The sequence below is a fragment of the Neolamprologus multifasciatus genome, chromosome 7, assembly GCF_963576455.1.
Source record: "Neolamprologus multifasciatus chromosome 7, fNeoMul1.2, whole genome shotgun sequence".
Classification (NCBI taxonomy): Eukaryota; Metazoa; Chordata; class Actinopteri; order Cichliformes; family Cichlidae; genus Neolamprologus; species Neolamprologus multifasciatus.
Window position 1 is genome coordinate 25,061,394 of NC_140445.1, and position 18,291 is coordinate 25,079,684.

The 18,291-nt window shown below is 41.7% G+C and overlaps 2 protein-coding genes across 2 annotated transcripts; both read left to right on the forward strand.

Moving 5' to 3' along the window:
• The first annotated feature begins 774 nt into the window (after positions 1-774).
• On the forward strand, positions 775-12,655 carry LOC146514357 (apelin receptor B-like). The gene is made up of 3 exons (XM_085166990.1): positions 775-791; positions 1,016-1,090; positions 1,845-12,655. Exons 2-3 carry the CDS (start codon positions 1,050-1,052, stop codon positions 2,932-2,934), a joined length of 1,131 nt encoding a protein of 376 aa, XP_085023116.1. The 5' UTR covers positions 775-791; positions 1,016-1,049; the 3' UTR covers positions 2,935-12,655.
• A 1,606-nt stretch (positions 12,656-14,261) lies between these two features.
• Positions 14,262-17,558, forward strand: nfkbil1 (nuclear factor of kappa light polypeptide gene enhancer in B-cells inhibitor-like 1). Its single transcript, XM_085166991.1, has 4 exons — positions 14,262-14,619; positions 14,714-14,826; positions 15,519-15,630; positions 15,710-17,558. The coding sequence occupies exons 1-4, from the start codon at positions 14,346-14,348 to the stop codon at positions 16,297-16,299; spliced, it is 1,089 nt and encodes a 362-aa protein (XP_085023117.1). The 5' UTR covers positions 14,262-14,345; the 3' UTR covers positions 16,300-17,558.
• Positions 17,559-18,291: the final 733 nt, after the last annotated feature.

Sequence of the window (18,291 nt, forward strand, 5' to 3'; positions counted from 1 at the left end):
GAGGAAGAGGGGGATGACTAAGGAAGGGACAGGAGAAACATGGTGGAGTGGTGGAGGAAGGGATCAGTGGAGGAAGATTGTTGAGTGATACAGTAGTTGTGTCTAAAGGCCTGTGCCCTGGCGCCACTGCTGCCACTGTGCTGAGAGACGGAGCTGGCTGAAGACTGAGATGTTCCACCTGGACCAACAAAACAGCAAAGAAGAGATGAAGGCTTTAATTTGCTTTTAGAGTCCCCCCCCCCCCTTGTTTCCCTTTCAGTGGTTAGAAATGTGGGATTTTGCACTTTAAGACAGCAGCAAGCTTCTGTGTCAGCTTGTTACATCTCTGTGTTCTTGCAAAGCTCTTTGGAAGTTTGTTTTCTTGCATAAATCTGCAACATATCAAAGGCACTCACATATGCAGCAGCTGAAGTAACCATGAAATCACAGAGAATATTGTGAATATATATAAAGACTTTCACATGAGAGCTTTTTTTATCGTTCTTAATGTAAAGTTGGCAAAAAGTTGCATTTAAAAATGTTATTTGACTGCTTCCCCATATAAACGTGTCCCACTTTGTCCCACACAAACAATGTTTGTCCCACATTGGGATGTGGTCACCCTATAAAAATGTATATCCAAGTTTCTAAAATTTAGGATTGGAAGACGTTCAGACATGAAACCGTAGGAAAACACAGGTGTTACTAATGGTGTTGATTAAAGCTCTGCACCTAACAGGACTTTGATTAATGTCATTAGCAGCACCTATAACACCCACGGTGGCTACTGTGCCTTTTGTGTCACACTGGTTGTAAGTTTTGCTGCTTACAGAGGCACTTTTTAGCATTTATTTTTAAAATAGATGATTATTATTACTATTGTGTTTATGTTTTTCATATATAAATATAGATCTCCAACAAAATAAAAATTCATCTCAAATAAATTGCAGAATCTATCTTTAGTTTGTCTTAGCTAATATTTGTAATGGAAAATCTTTGCCTGTTTTAACGATTTTTGTGTCCTTTAATTCAACAGACCAAAACCATTTTGTGGCTCCACATGTCTGAACATGTACTGGCAAGATAAAAACAAAACAAAACAAAAATCCAGGTAAAAAAAACCCCTTCAGTTTCTTATTCGGGTTTCGGGTAATCAGGATCGTCCACTACCAGAACGACTCTATTGATATGAAAATTGGCCACTTTAAGGAACTTGCTGTGCCCAGGCGTAACTCTGAGCTGCTGTCCAAACATGTCTGTTTATTTAATGAACTTTCATCAATAATCTGTATCTGTTATATTTGTAAGTTAGATTTTAGTATTATTTTTTTTTAGTTTTTACAAACTGGGAAATTAAATGTTTTGGGGGTTTTTTTTAGAAAAAAAAAGCACACAAACAGGTTACAAGTTTTTTTGTTTGTCTTTGTCTTTTGTTGCTCATAATTACTTCATTTTTAATTTTTTTTTTTTTGCACTTTTAAACTACAGGGGGAGTCAAATTTGTAGTTTTTTTGGTGGTTTTGTTTGCTGCTTCTCTGTCTAAGTACAGTTTACGTTTGCCTCCAGAATTCTGTTCATGTTGCAAATATTTTGTGCATAAAAGTCAGAAATTACTTGTAAATATATTAAAACTTTGACAGGCTTTAATGAAGTTAGTTCACAGTGCATTATCTAGTGTGGCAGTCAGTGGAGAGAAGGGGGTGTATGCAGAGGAGGAAGGAGGAGGGCAGTGGGAGGGTGCGAGTTGGGTGGGGGTATATAAGTGGAAGCAGAATTCACATACAGCAACAGACTTGAGAGTGCTGTCAGCTGCTTTGAACCAAGTCTTTTTTTTTCACCCCGTTCTCAAATTTTTTTAACATAAGGATAAGAAAAGAGGAAAGGGTGAATATGGAGACAACTGTGGGCTACGAGTACTACGAGGACTACGAGGAGCCAGACAACTCCTCAATGTGTGACTACTCAGAGTGGACGCCATCGTACTCTGTCATCCCAGTACTCTACATGCTCATTTTCATCCTCGGCCTCTCTGGAAATGGAGTGGTCATCTTCACCGTGTGGAGAGCACAAGGCAAACGGCGAGCTGCCGACGTCTACATCGGAAATCTGGCCCTGGCCGACCTCACCTTTGTAGTGTCGCTACCTCTCTGGGCTGTTTACACAGCCATGGGTTACCACTGGCCCTTCGGAGTGGCTCTGTGCAAGATAAGCAGCTACGTGGTGCTGCTCAACATGTACGCCAGCGTCTTCTGCCTCACCTGCATGAGCTTTGATCGCTACCTAGCCATCGTCCACTCCTTATCCAGCAACCAGCTGCGCAGCCGGGCTCAGATGCAAGGCTCCCTGATAGCCATCTGGCTGTTGTCTGTTATACTGGCCGCTCCGACTCTCGTCTTCCGCACCACAAAGTACGATGCAGAAACCAACCGCACATCCTGTGCCATGGACTTCAGTTTGGTGACACAGAAACAGGAGAACCTGTGGATTGCCGGCCTCAGCATCTCCTCCTCCGCTCTGGGCTTTCTTCTACCTTTCATGGCAATGATGGTGTGCTACGGCTTCATCGGCTGCACGATCAACCGCCACTTCAACACCCTGCGCAAAGAAGACCAGCGCAAGAGACGCCTGCTGAAGATCATCACCACACTGGTAGTGGTGTTTGCTGCCTGCTGGATGCCCTTCCACATCCTGAAGAGCGCTGATGCACTCTCCTACCTGGACTTGTTTCCCGCCACTTGTGATTTCCTGCGCTTCCTCCTGCTTGCTCATCCCTACGCCACCTGCCTCGCTTATGTCAACAGCTGCCTCAACCCCTTCCTTTACGCCTTCTTTGACCTGCGCTTCAGATCCCAGTGCTTGTGCCTACTTAACCTGAAGAAGTTCTTGCATGCGAGCCCGGCCAGCTCCCTGTCCTTGCAGAAGACAGAGATTCAGTCTCTACCCACAAAGGTGTGACTATGGATTAACACCCAGAGGCATGCTGGGGTCAAAATGAATACTGCAGAACAATGTAGGTGAATAAAAAGTTTCCAGTACTGAGTGCTTGTTTATGGTTCAGCAGCAGCCAGTTTTGGGGTGTAACCTTTGCTTTTCACTCTGGACTATTGACTGAAGACTTATGGTTTTGGTATCTGACAGCACCAAAACCCCAGACATTTTTTTTTCCAGCAGCAGGCACTGAAACTAAGCTACAAAAGGAAACATAAGAGAGACTCATTTAAAAATAAGGGGAATGTACTTTTATTAAGACTGATATACTCATCAGTTCGTCTTCTCCTGTGGACTTTCTGCAAAAGTACTGAGCTATGAAGTCTGAAATCATGTCCTCAAGTCATGGGAAACTATATTAGGTTGATTATGATCATGCAATTTCCCCCTCCCACTCCTGTTTTTTATTAATAAACTCTTGAGGTGGAGGTGTGATATATTAGAAACTGTGCTCTTGAGATCTGTCTAAACTGATCAGTATCTGCACCACAGCCAGCAGGACTACGTCTGTGTGTGTGTGTGTGAGAAGGGTGTGAGTTAGTCAGTAAGAGGTGTTTGAGTCTGATAAGAGTAGAGTAAGAGGTGTGTGTGTGTGTGTGTGTGTGTGTGGCATGTGGGTTGGGGGGGTGGACAGACCAGACAGACAGATGGCAGCTGACAAATGTTTTCTAGTTGCGGAAAGCCCCAATTAAAAGGTGACTGTATCGACAGCCTCTGATGTGTCTGCCTTTGAATATGAATAAATTTGTTCCCTGGTAACAACATGAAACCCATTTTTCTGAATATACACTATTTTTTGAATTCATGTCTATGATTTGTAATTAAAAGCCGGTGCTTTGAAGGGAAAAAAAACCAGTCTCTCTCGATCTCTCTCACTTTGTTATACCCTGCTGTGATATCTTGTGGAATGTATTTTCTCCAATCCAGTGAATACGCGTCTTCCTGTTTGAGTTGCTCAGAGGAGGCAGCCTTCCCTCCTATTGTGTTTCGGGGGGCCGAAATCAAAGCATACAGTATGTCTGGAGGAAATGCACATCGGACTTCTGTTTCCCTCTTCAGGCATGTTTGTTTCTTCTCTTACAATTCCCCCCAAATTAATCAGTGAGCACAAACGGGATCAACCACACAGCATTTGGCTTTGTCCCAGACAGAGTAGTAAGTGTTAATTACCAAAACTTCACTAATCCTTGCTGCTGTGTATCCCAAAGGCATCTGAATTATTTTGGTAGATATCAATATTAATGTGATAGCACACTGAGCTTTAATTCAGAATAGGAATAACCAATTCGGACTCTAATGAGCTTTTTACAGGATAAAATCAGTGGCAGCGGGGAGACTTGGGGATTGGATTAATCCTGGGTTACTAATTTGCAGTGGACTTGCCGTCTCTTTGTAAAACCTTAGATGAAGCAGAGCTTTGTCTAAATCAGTTAAGACTGAACACCACATTTAAAGGTGACACTGTTGGAAATTATAGTAAAAACTGGGAGCAGGATTTCCTTCAGCCTTGAGCTCTTACTTCAAAATATACTTACTATACTCTTCTATGTAGCACAGAAACCCAGGACAAGCGCAAACATCTTGAGCTTTTTGTCAATTTTCAGTTTTCACATTTTCAAACTGGGACAAACATTCAGGTGCAAATTAAATAAGGACAAACTATGTACTCGAGCCAGTGCAGCTAAATGTTTCTAAGTGAAACGGCGTACAATTTCAAAATCCCATGCAATGGCTTTTTTTTTTTTTAACAAGATGGCCAGTCACATTATCCTCCACAGCATCAAAGTGAAAGCTAGCTGTGAAACATAATCTGCTCAGATTATTTTCATGGGTTTCCAGGATTTATGAAGCTCACATGTTCATGTTACAGATTTACTAAACTACACCAGAGAAAAGAGAATTACTCCCTTTGATTGGGTGACTGACATGACTATTCAGGAATTACACCAATGTTTTCATTCTCCTGTAATTACAATGAGTGTGAATCAAGCACGTCTAGACTGGAAGCAGGCTTGCCGCAGGGAATCCCGAGGGCAGAAACAGCCTTCAGTTCCCACTCAAATGAATCATATACAACTAGGACAGTATGTTCTAGGATAAACACAAACATGGAGTTATTTGGGGGTTTTTAAAGAGAAAACCTGACAATTAGCACGGCTTTCTGTTGGTAACTTCTGCAGCTGAAAGGTGCAGTCAAGCCTGCGCAAAGATGGACAGTAGCTGTCCTATCGGGGGGAAAAAAAAATCAAAGCTGTGGTGTATAAAATAGATTACCACTAATTATGTATGTCCATAACCATACATGCCTATGTGCTACCAAGAAGATGAAAACCAGCCAAAGACTCATTCAGCGGTTTTAATGAGAAGAATTTCTTTGCCCTTAAGTCCTGAAAGCAGTCTGAATTTAGTTTAGTTTCACTTTATTAAAGACACACACAGGTCCATAGCAGATGAAATAAATACATAAAAAATGCATAAAAAAGAAAAGAAAATGTAAAACAAATTCACAAAATTACACAGAGGCTGTAATGCCGGTGATTCCATAACTTTGAATAAACTGAACTTAGTGCAGGGTCAGTCAGAGATGTAATTCTACTGTTTCTGGAGTCCTTTACCCTAAACATACAACTGTGCATCAGATTGCGAAGTATAGCACAACAGATAGGCACTCCAACACTAACAAACATTTGGCTTGCACTGCTCCACCATGGCAACTTGTGCATCAACCTCATTCCATTATTATATGCTACAGTGAGTTTCCGCATACTGCTTTCTCTGTAGCTGTTGCACGAATGAGCAGTGTACATTGGAGCGCAAAAGGCTTTGAAGAGTCCAACAATCACTGGAACAGTGCACATACCAAACTTACAGCTCAACATATTAGCTTGTGCATACATTAAGCAGCATTGTCTAAAGATGACTATATCATCAGACAAATCATCAGACATGTAATGACCTAAATATTTAATTGGAGTACACACTTTAAGAGAGAATTCAGGAATGGCTAAATTCTGGTCCTCCTTACTTTTGTCAATAAAAATATTCCTCTTCTTGCCGTTATAATGAATATCAAACTAGACCACATTGAGAGCATGCTCTCAATAATTGTTGAAGGCCAGCACTATACGGTATTACCAACTACACAACCTGTTACACAGTCATCTAACAGCTTTCACAAATCACCCATATAAACATTAAACAAAAGAGTAGGCAGAATACTCCCCTGTCTAAGCCCGTTCCTCACATAAAAGGGGGCAGACACACAGTAACCCCATTTTATGTGCATGGACTGATGGGCATACCAGAAGGACAGAATTCTTACCAAAGATTTAGGAACCCCTCTGTTGTATAACTTATAAAATTGCTTTTCATGACTTTATTACGCACACCCCGCTTTGCAGTTATTTATTTGTAAAAAAAATGTTTGGTATCATGTATGATTTTCGTTCCACTTCTCACGTGTACACCACTTTGTATTGGTCTTTCACGTGGAATTCCAATAAAATTGATTCATGTTTGTGGCTGTAATGTGACAAAATGTGGAAAACTTCAACGGGGCCAAATACTTTTGCAAGCCACTGTATGTGTAGCTATTATCAGAGCAGCACTGCAGTAAATGATTTGCAAATTAAGATCTACCATCGGACATCCACATTCAATGGATACACAAGTGGAGTCAGTGTCCTGAATGAAAGACATTCAGGACATAGGACAGTCTATTAAGACACCTAACCTCATTCTGGGGACACTCATAGGGCACATATACATTAAGAATAGTAAACTTTCTATCTCGGCCAATAATCTCAATTCCTATAGTCCAATCAAATTTCAAATTTCACCAGCTGATCATACATCTTGTGCCAGAGTATGGCAACACCACCAGAGATACCCCCACGAACCACCCTGGAGCTCAGATCAGAGGTAGATTCACCAACGCCATGAAAGTCTTTGTGCAAACAGTTCGTTTTTTCCAGATCTTGCTTAGATAGAAACGTTTCCTGGGCACACAATCTATTACAGGACGCTAAGAGTTTATCCATTAAAAGAGACAATATTAATACTCATTTATCTCACCGTGTCATGTGCACCCCACTGAAAGCTGCCGGCCTGTGCTGCCGCTGCACCCCAATCCTCCCTGTGGCAGTGACTCCGCTGCCTCTGCTCTTCTTAGGCCTACGAGCCTCAAAATAGCGGCGAACATAAATACATATCCTTTACGTCATCACATTTAGCAGTAACATGAAATGATGCTAATCATTTGTGGGTTGTGTCAATTTTCCGACATGTCACGGACTTACCCAGCTTCTCAGTCAGATAGGAGCGCAGAGTTTCAGCGTCGAGATCAGGGAAAAGCCATATTGCAAACACACAGTTTGGTTTTAACCACAACGATCTTGTCATAACTGGGGTCATGCAGTGACAATCAAGCTAGCCGCACCCACAATGTTGTTGCACGGTTTTTTAACGGTACGAAATATTAGCAATTCATACATTTAGAATTCTTTCACTACACATTGAAAATAAAAATAAAAATTACAAATCCCGTAATTGTCTTCTCACTATACTGTACATTTCTATTCAACCTGACCTTATCCCCAACTAAAAAAAATTGCAGTACTGCATTTTTGATATTGTGTATTTTTAAAATGTTATTACAGGAAACTGTTAGAAGCGACACAAATATTTCACTGGATTCTTACTCTGGATAACCCTCACGCTTCCTCTTCCGGCTCACAGCTCTCTGAACTGTAAGGTTTCACAGAAAATTATACATAGAGAGATAGACAGATACTGTACTGATCCTGTCACATAATGAAGTTATTATACACTTTTACAGAGAGAACCATAGAAAGGTTTCCCTAAGTGTTCTTCGTGGTTGAATCAGTTAGAGGGAGAAGGAGCTCTGCTGCTTCGCAAAGGTGGAATGGAGCAGGTGTGACGGGTCGTCCATGATGGAGAGCAGTTTGTTCAGTGACCTCTGACCCTCACTCACTCAGACGCCTCCAAATTCTCACCAGTGCTTCTTCTAACCTTGCAGATTAATTTGTTCTTCTTTTTGGCATCCCTGGCACTGATGCTGCTCCTGCTTACTTTAGACCGTGTGCACAGCATCACTGCTGGTCCTCCAGTCTAATCTGTCATTCAGGTGAACTCTGATTTCCACCCACAGTACCTTACTTCAGTTGGGATCAGTGGATGGAGGGAATCAGTACTGCATCAGTACAAATTGTTCGACACTATAAACCTGAAATCTGTGTGGAACAGCTGATCTGTACGGTGTGCAGAAGAAGACAAAACATTATTTACCGTCCCAGTTACTATGTTACTGCTCCTTGTGGATGAGTGTGTGCATCATTTAGTTTTAATAGCACATTGCAACACTCAGGCATCAGTCTAACACAGTAACACTTTTACTTGTTACAAATTCAGCAGAAAGAAGTTGCTCATTGTATGCACTGCCGAGAAAAAGAAGCTCATTTCATTCATTTCTGCTGTTTCATGAAAACAGTGTTATTGAGGAACAATAAGTGGGGTTCGCTCTAAACACTCCTCGTAAGGACTCAGTCAAGCGTTTTACGACAGAGCCAAAGTTTTAGCACTGCGCAACAGCTTTGAGCCACCCATGCAAAGTGCTGATTACACACTTATTCTGATATCATCTCCCCACTTCTAAAAATACATTCTCCTAGCAGCAGCTATCACAACCACATTAGGCATGAACACAGGATTTTGTGTGCATCTTTTAAATATTCTTCCCCTGAATGTGAAACTCCTGTTAAAAACTGTCAGTCACAAAACAGACGCTGTTCCTCTTTATCAACTCAAGTAGCGTTTTTAATGTTGAAAGAAGGCTTGCAACTGCTGACGTTAGTAGATCTGGTCCTAAATGTTCCTCCTCCTTTAAAATGTCAGCCTTTGTTATGATTATATTTTTTAAAGGCTGCTTTTGTTTATAAGACCTCCATACAACTATACTGTCAACACGTTTTGGCAGGTTTTGTAGTCCATCTTCTGCATATTTTAGTTTCAACATGGAAAGCATCCGGCTTCATGTTGTTAAGGAGAGACTAGAGTATGGCTGTTCCAATTCTTAGCACACGGTTCTTCTCTTTTCCTAAGTCCTTAGCAATTCTCCTACTCACTTTTCCTTTTCTTTACAATGGCATTTTCATTGAGGTTAAGGAAATGAGGTTAGGAATAAGAGATAGGCGGTACTTTTGGTACTTGGTCAAGACAACCAAGCATCAAAATGGGGACTAAAGATGATTTCAGTACTTTGAATGCGGCATAGTTCTTGGTGTCAGATAGGCTGGTCTGAGTATTTCAGAAACTGCTGATGTACTGGGAATTTCCCACACAGCTATTTCTAGAGTTTACTGAAAATGGTCCAAGAAAAGAGAAATTATCCAGTAAGCGGCAATTCTCTGATTGAAAATACTTGGGTGAGGTCAGACATGAGAGGAGAGTTACAATGCGGATAGGAAGTCAACAGTAACTCAAATAACTGCACATTATAACCAAGGTATGCAGAAGAGCATCTCTGAACACACAGCATCTCAAACTATGAAGCACAAGACCACACCGGGTGTCACTCCTGTCACCTAAGAACAGGAAAGTGAGGCTACAGTTTGCAGTGTGTCACCAAAAGTGGACAACAAAAGGTTAGAAAAATGTTGCCTGGCCTCATGAACCTCAATTTGTGCTACGATATTTGAATGATAAGCAAAATTTTGCATAAATGAAATTAAACCACGGATCCATCGTGTCTTGCACCCATCTTGGGATGTCTGCTTCCAGCTGGGTAACATTCCATGTTACAAAGATCAAATAATCTCAAATTAGCTTCTTGAACATGACAATGATTTTACTCTACTCAAATGGCCTCCACAGTCACCAGATCTCAATCCAAATGAGAACCTTTGGGATGATATTGAACTGGAGATTCCCATCATGGATCTGCAGCGGACAAATTTGCAGGAACTGTGTGATCCTGTCATGTCAGTGTTGACCAAAATCTACCAGGGTATGTTTCCATCACCTTGTTGAATCTGTGCCATGAAGAATTAAATCAGTTTTGTTACTAAAAAGGGCTCCAAGCTGTTATTAGCAAGGTGTATCTTATATAGTGTCCACGTGTACAATTTATAATTATTATAAACACTTTTTTTTCACAATAGTTCAAATATTCACTTCACGGTTTTTTCTTTCTTCCTTTCATTCTTCCTTACCATCATTGACCTTAGAGGCGACCTCTAAATGCAGAGAAAACACAACCCTGTGAAAATATCCAACCCCGGTCCATCAGCACACTGGGTCAGCTCTTTATCAAGTAAATGCAAATTGCTTCCTTAATGGCAAAGTAAGAAGATTTTCAACCGATTCATTGTCATATAAATGGGTGACAAACAGCTATTGTGTTGCTTTAAAAATCAGACAGTCTGTGTGCTACAAACACGTGTCCAAGTGTCATAAATCAGAACCCAATAATTCAGGTCAAGCAGAAAATAGTCAAAGGAAGTTTGCACACATTTCTCCTTGAGCCTAACAATAGCATCTTAGCAGCCCAGCCAGTAAACCGGACCTTGAGCCTGGTCTTGCCGTAGTGTGGTAGGATGAGATGCTGACCCCTGGAGAGTCTTGGAAGACCCTCAGCTTCCTGCCACCCGGTACTCCTCCCTGTACTGTCCCGAGAGATTAACAGACCCCATGGACAGGATAGGAGTCAGCAGGCCTAGCAGGAAGAGTAAAGGGAGGGTAGGCAAGGTAGGAGTTCCTGCGCTGGGATATCCTGTCATTCAGAAGCATCTCTCTGCATTAAGTGCCCTGTGCAAGACCTGCAAGCTCCACCTGAGGCCTGCCTGCTTTACACACTCTCCTGCAGTTTATTTTTAAGGAAGCAGACACACATGATGTGAAAAGTTACTTTCTCTGAGAGCATGTGTGACAATAAAGCAGTACTACATTGAAGGCAACATAGTTTACAATAGAGTAAGCTGCAGATGTGAGACTTGAAGTGGCAAATCGGACATGTCCCTCTTCTCTGTCTCTCCTGAGATGGCATTTCAAAAGCATTCACACAAGACAGCTATCGCTAGTGGAGACACGTCTTTTCCGAAAGAGCGGAAGTGCCCAAGCTTTGGGAGACTCCGGATCTTGGGTTATGTGAGTCTCAGAGGAGATCATCCTCTTCAACGAGCACAAAGTGTCCCTTCATTCTCTCCTCTATCCTCTCCATTGTGCATCCTTCCCTCTCTCGGGCCTAAATGGAGGCACTGTCGCCCAAAGTGCAGCACTGAGCCAGTTCAGAGGCTCAGCTGCACTGACTCAAGCGCTACAGGTAACGGTTGATGAGCATCAAATCGAAAAAGAACTTACATCAGAGCAACATCCAGAGAGGCTATGTGCTGCAGCTTTAATTTGTTTCATTGATGAGGTGAAGATCACAAACCTTTAATACTCCCAACAAATTCATTTGTAGAGCGAAAACAAAATCAGAGTTTCCAGCTGTCACATGTTGTTGTAGCCACACACTGGAGCGACTCTTTCCCAACAATCCACTACCACACACAGTATGTTTGTGCTTCTGTGTGTTCTGACTCGTTTTACATGTTATGTGGACATAAATCTGTTTATACAAACAGGTTTTTGTTTACGCAGTCACACTGACGCGACCCTGCTTCCTTTTGGAGACAAAAAAAGCCAGTCGATTATTGTAAATCATTCGATTTTAGGTTAAAGACTTGGTTTAAGGTTAAGCTAAGGCTTAAAATAAGTTAAGGGCTGATTCTGGGGTGCAGACATGTCTTAAGGCTAAAATAAATACTCTACTTTGAGTAATATTGAGTGAACATTGTGATTTTTGTGTGTTTTTAACAGAAGTTTCCACACAGCACTTTTACATTGAACCACCTTCTTTCATATCCAGTTGTCGAGCTTAAATTTAAGGTGAGCACAGTGAAACTTTCTCCTTTCAGATGAATTGCTGGGTTAAATTCTGCACATGCATCATTTTACCCGGCAAGGCTTAAACATCTGAGGTCAAAGGTTTTAGCTCCAGCGACACTTATAGTATAAAGAACAGTTTTGTTACTTCTTTAAACTCTTTATACTACAAGTGTAACTGGAGCTTCAACCTCTTCAGACCTTGTTTGTCTCCATGCAGTTTGGATAGTAGGTGAAGTTTGCCAGAAGCCTCTTTTCTGTCTTTAAAAAGGGACTTCTGACTTAACTATGCAGCAACTTTATAGTAATACGTTTCAAAGTGTGATGACCCCTTAGGCACTGGGTGTCTCTGGGTTGTTGTTCTGCAGGGGCTCACTGAGGAGCCCACACCAGCATTTTGGCTCGGACCAGCTTGGCTACAACATGATTTCTCAGATTTCCTTTGCTCTCTGCACACTCCCACACTTCCATGCGTGCTTTACTCTAATGACCTACTGACAAACATGTTCTCTTTATTTAATTATGTTTTGTAAATAAATGATCATTTCCTGTGTTACAAGTTTCCCTCATTTCATCACACTCTATGAACCAAGCTGTGATTCTGTGATAAGCGATTGATATGAGCATAAAGGGCCTCTGCATCTAGTCTGTGGACAAGCATCAAATTGCATCAACCCCTGATGTTCTTAGTGTTTAATTGATCTGCTGCTACTTCTGTTTTAATTTAAATTGTTAGTGTGATGGCGGCTTCATTAGCAAAAAGTCATCTTTAATTTGTGTCTTCATAAATTTGGCTGAGATAACCTGAATCAGAGACGTTATGAGAGAGGAAAAGGAAGATATGGCCCTGAGTTTAAATCTGCTGCAGAAAGTATAATTTCCCGGTTGGGGGTATAACATCAAAATAACTACAAAAATAAGTGCCCACAGGCATTTCCCATTGTTTGCCAGTTGCAGATGCTTTCTTTTGGAAAGATTGCAACTAAGATTTGATAAAAACAACTTAAGATGTTACACTGAATGAAATAAGGGTGATAAAGACGATTGTTCCACATATATTTGTCTTCTTTTTGCATTGGTTCTTCAGTTCGCTGCCAGTGAGGTCATTTTATGCAAGAGCGGATATGAAGTTGGCCGGTGAGGCTGCTATTAGTGACTTATAATTCTTTCATTTTTGGAAAAGGAAGGAATGTTAGTGTTATAGGTTGACAGTTTTGTTTCTTATGAACTTCATTTAATGAGTTGTGCAAACTTACAACTGTACAATTTGAGGAAAATTTCTTCTGCTTAGCTAAATTCACTTTGAAATCTGTGTACTTAGGGCAAACTAGAAAAGATTATTGACGTCAGCCAAACTGTGAGTGAGTTCTTTTTACAGTGTAGTCTCTCAGTAAAATGACTTCCCTGTGATCCTGTCTGCAGCTGACAAACTGAAGTGGTGCTTCTGAATAAAGAATCTTCATTCATGCTTCAGGCCCTGCTCTACAGCGAGATACAGTCGGGCAGCTTTCAGGCAGCTGGAACGGTTGTTTCTCTGCTCAAGGTTTAGTCATAGTTATGGACATAAAATCAAACTTCAAAACAACGTGCAAAGTCATGTGGCAAAGCTTTTGTCAGGGCACAGGGGAGTTTGAGTGCTGTACCTCCGGACAGGTGGCATGATGAAAGCAGGCTGAGGCACAGACACCCAAAGAGAAGGGGAATGAATACTGAGTGGCGCCTTAGTTCATCTTGATATAACCTGCAACGTGGTTCCTGAAATTGACTCCTGAGATTTGTTTTTTGCATTTTTAAAAGTCAGTGATTGGGGTGACCTCCTTATGTGTCACGTGAGACTGTCCGGTTCCTATTCAACACAAGTGCAAAGAGGATTGTGGCAGACAGACTAGCAGTTGATGGAAAAGGAGAGAAATGTATGAAGGCCATTGCATGACAATGCTCATTATTTGCCTTGTGAAGAAGCTGGAAACATTGCACTGAAATACAATACAATATATATAATATGTCTTCACATGATGAGGGGCAGACCTGTAACCTGCTTAGTTTATTTATTTTTATCTGCATGCTACACTACGTTACCTTAATCCCAGACAAACATATTCTAGATCCATCAGTGTGTGAATGCGAGAGTGAATGAATAGTGGCATTGTAAAGCGCTTTGGGTGCCTTGAAAAGCGCTATATAAATCCAATCCATTAGATCCGACCTTCTTAGCAGCAATGCAAGTTATAATAAAAACGTAATTTAAAAATAATTCCATTAAATGGCAGGCATTCACTTTCATAGTTAATGCTGCCATCTTGTGGTAACACAGGACATCATCTGTCCCCGGAACCTGTGTCTGTGCTCTTGCTAACTACGGACCTATTAAAAAGACGGACCGAATCCTGTTAGCGAAAGCTAATCATTAGCCTCGCCTTTGTTTGTGTGTTGTAATGGTGTCCCGCAAACAGACGCGGGTGTGGAAGTACGTGAACGACGGCAGTTTGATGAAACTGAAATCATACCTACGGAAACACACGGATCTGGACGTGAACTTTTCCCAGGGTAAGAGGCAGAGGAGCCCGCTGCACCTGGCCTGCTGTCAGGGGGACGATGCTGTTCTGCGGCTGCTGCTGAAACACGGAGCCGATGTTCTCCAGAGGGACCGCAAAGGGGACACGGCACTACACGTCGCGGCCAATAGGGCTCTTAAACACGGAAAAACGGGTGAGGAGGACCTGGAAATTGACATTAATAATTAAATAAATAGCTTTATCCGCTGCTAATTGTTAACTTTGTGTTTTTGGGGGGGCTCTTTCAGCGTTTGATGACCTGGTGGTGCCTCTGAGAAAGCGTTGCCCTGAAGCCCTAAACGTACAAAACAGAGCCGGAGTCACACCGCAAGACCTGCTGAACTGGATGAAACATCCAGAGGTAAAAGTGAGCTGAAACTCTGACTGAAACTTGTCTATCATTGTCTTTGAATCTATTAACTGAAACCGGAATAAGCAAATCCCATCAAACTAAACATGGGAAAGGGGTGGGGCAGCAAAGATATGAAGCATGTGAACATGCAAGGAGGACAGGTAGTGAAAGTGGATGAGTTTAAATATCTGTGTTTAAACATCCAAAGCCTGACAGAGTGGAGGCTGTGAAGGCTTTTACTGAGAGTAACCAGTATCGACAGGAAACAGTACGTCATAGGGACAGCTCCGGTTGAGCTATTTGAAGACAAAGTTAGAGAAGCATGGCTGAGATGTTTTGGACATGTTCAGAGGAGAGATGGTGGATACACTGGACTAAAGATGTTGAGTATGGAGCTGCCATGCAGGAGGAAAAGAGGAAGACCACAGAGGAGGTGTTGTCATGGAATTTGTTTGTGAGTCATGGGATTATAAATAGCTCAAACCTACGTGGTTCATAACATTACCCTAAGATTAGATTTGAGGAAATGCAGGGTGAGCGTGTGAGGGTTTCTGTCTCAGCACAGCCAGACCTCATTACTGATGAATTGGTGATGAGTTGGAATAAACTGAGCTCAGCTCTCCTGTGTTGGATTACCCATCTCAGATTGATTTCCTGCGTCTTCAGTAATATTTACACTTTTCCCCTGACATTTATCGCAGGCTGAAGAAAACATGAGCCATCCACGTGAAGCAGACCCTGAGAAGGAATTCCTGGAGAAGCTGTTTGACGAATGCGAGGATGAATTCTATGAAACCTTTGGAGTGTATGATGGTAAATCCTAAACATCACAGATGAATCTGAGTTTGACTCTCTCTCTCTGCTTGATAACACTGCTGTATTTGTTTCACAGCTGATGACTTTCTTCCCGTTGATGATGACGAGGAAGACTTTGGGGACTGGGCTGATCGCATCCGGAAGGAATACTATGATAAAAAACACGCCCAGGCCCAGAGACTCGCGGCCTCATCTTCTGGGTGGAAAAGAAGCAAGAGTAAACGAGAGATGGAGGAAGAAGAGCGAAGCCACAAGGAGCTGCACAAAAGGCTGCAGAAGGAGCACGAGGAATATCTGGCTCGTGCAGCTCGCAAAGAGGAGGAGACTCAGCGTGGCAAGAAGCGGCAGTACGATGAGAGGTGCGCGGCGACCTTTCAGGGTGGCGCCTCAGCAGGCAGCACGAAGCTGAGCTTCAGTGACATCCCCTGGCCGGCTCCGAGAGGTACGGTCCAGGAGATGATCGAGGTCATGCTGCATGGTGTGGACCGAAAGGACATACCGGCGTTTCGCAAAGCGCTTCGAAAGCAGCAAGCGCTGTGGCACCCCGATAAATTCGCTCAGCGATGTGAAGCTCGATTGGAGGAGAAGGACAAACAGAAGATCCTGGATACAGTCACCGCTCTGTCACAGGAGCTCAACAGACTGGCTCAGAGTTTGAAGACTTGAAAATCACACCATGAACATTATATGTGCTCTTCTTGAAATCTTGTATGTGTGAAAAGAACCACTGTCACCTATTTGTGTAGTACTAACACTACCGAACAGAGGACGCTAGCACCAGCTTTTATCTTGCAGGTGAATGAGCTCTGCTGAAAACAAGCAAAACTGCAGTGAACTCATATCTGCATTTACAAACATTCAGAAGAGCCATTTATTCATATTGACTGATGCAACAATCCTATATGGAAAATGGAACTTTAAAAAAAATACAGTAATTGTAAATTCTATGTGTATCTGAAGACTAAGTTACCAGTTTTCAGCTTTCCATACAACATAATTACAAGAAATATTTTTGAGTCCAGGACTCAGGAGACACCTGTCCATAAGACTCTGAGGAGATCAAAAGATGCACAGTCATGACATGTTGGTTGGTTTGTTTTTCTGCCCATTTGATCAAAGAATAAACTTAATATATTGTTTTACTGTACAATAGAGTGCCTTAGTAGACACACATGGACACACTCGGCCACGTAATGTTTAGCACGTTTTCCTGGATCTTGTTTATTGTCTTTCTGCCTCCCTCACTGATGAGAACATGTCATATGGGTCATCAGAGCCAAGCAGCTTGTCTTTTCTTTTCCATAAATAGGTCAGATCTAAATTCTGAGAATTTAGATCTGACCTAGGGTCTGATTTCACAAATACGCTTCTGGAAGAATGGTCAAAGGTTCCTATAAACACACTCCTAAACCTTGTTGAAAGCCTTCCCAAGAGAGCTGAAGCTGTTATAGCTGCAGAGGGTGGGCCGACATAATCTACTTTACAAAACAGTCCACACCTTGTTACGACACCGCCACGTTCTCTGTTTTCTAACCAGTGGCTCCGCTCAACCGGATAAACTGTGTTATGACAGCGTTTGTATAGTATTATATCTGTATTATAGTGGTTATTTGTGAACGTCCCTGGTTTGTCACTAACCGGAGACACAAATACAACCTTAGCTGCTCCCAGTTACAAGCTCAGCACCTGGATGCATCCGCTATGGTGACCCTTTGGGAAATAAGGGAGCAGCCAAAACCACCTTTCTTCTCACTATCTGACAGCTATCTGTCAAATTACTGGAAACGGCTTGTCTCGCCATCTATGAGGAATTCTGAGATTCTGAGCGCGATGCTGAAAGTCCTAATGGATGAATCTCTGACCTCTGGTTTATAAAGTGGTTGTATGAGAATGTGCAAAAACAAAGACATGTAAATGTAATTAATATGTGAGTCTGCTTGCAAGATGAAAACTCCATGATTTCTTTCTTCTTATAAAACATCACACAGGTGACATTAGTGTTGAGTCACGTTATGCATGTCTCATCGATTATGTGCTGCAGCAGGTGATTGGCTGCTTTCAAATCCGCTGGAAAAAGTTATCAAAACTAAAACTATTTTTAAAAACGTTCAAATCACCGCCCGAAAACAGCCCAAAGAAAGACTTTCACATACAAAGAAAAGCATATGGTCGGTCGGTTTTCAGCGGTGGAACCGAATAAGAAGATGCGCTGGTTGCCAGGTTTGTGAGCTAACCCCCCTTTTTAAAAAAGAAAAAAACAAAACAGTTGGCATTCAAGAGACAAAAGAATGAAAGGGTTTGTTTATATATATATATATATATATATATATATATATATATATATATATATATATATATTATCGTTAATTGTGATGGGGGTGTTCACAACCACCACAAATAAAATAATCGAGTAATATTCATTCATATTTCACATTCATACGAATCAGACACAGATCATGATTTCCCCACTGTTAGTTTACAGTCACTATACAGTAAATAATTAGCTTAATTAATTTGCTCATTCGTTTTAATACATCAGGACATTACATATATTCAAAACGATCAATCAATATTATATATAGTAATTCTTTTTCTGTTTCCTTCTGCTAAGTGTATGCTGTGTCACTCTTTCCCGGTTTAAGCAAAAGAGAAGACGAG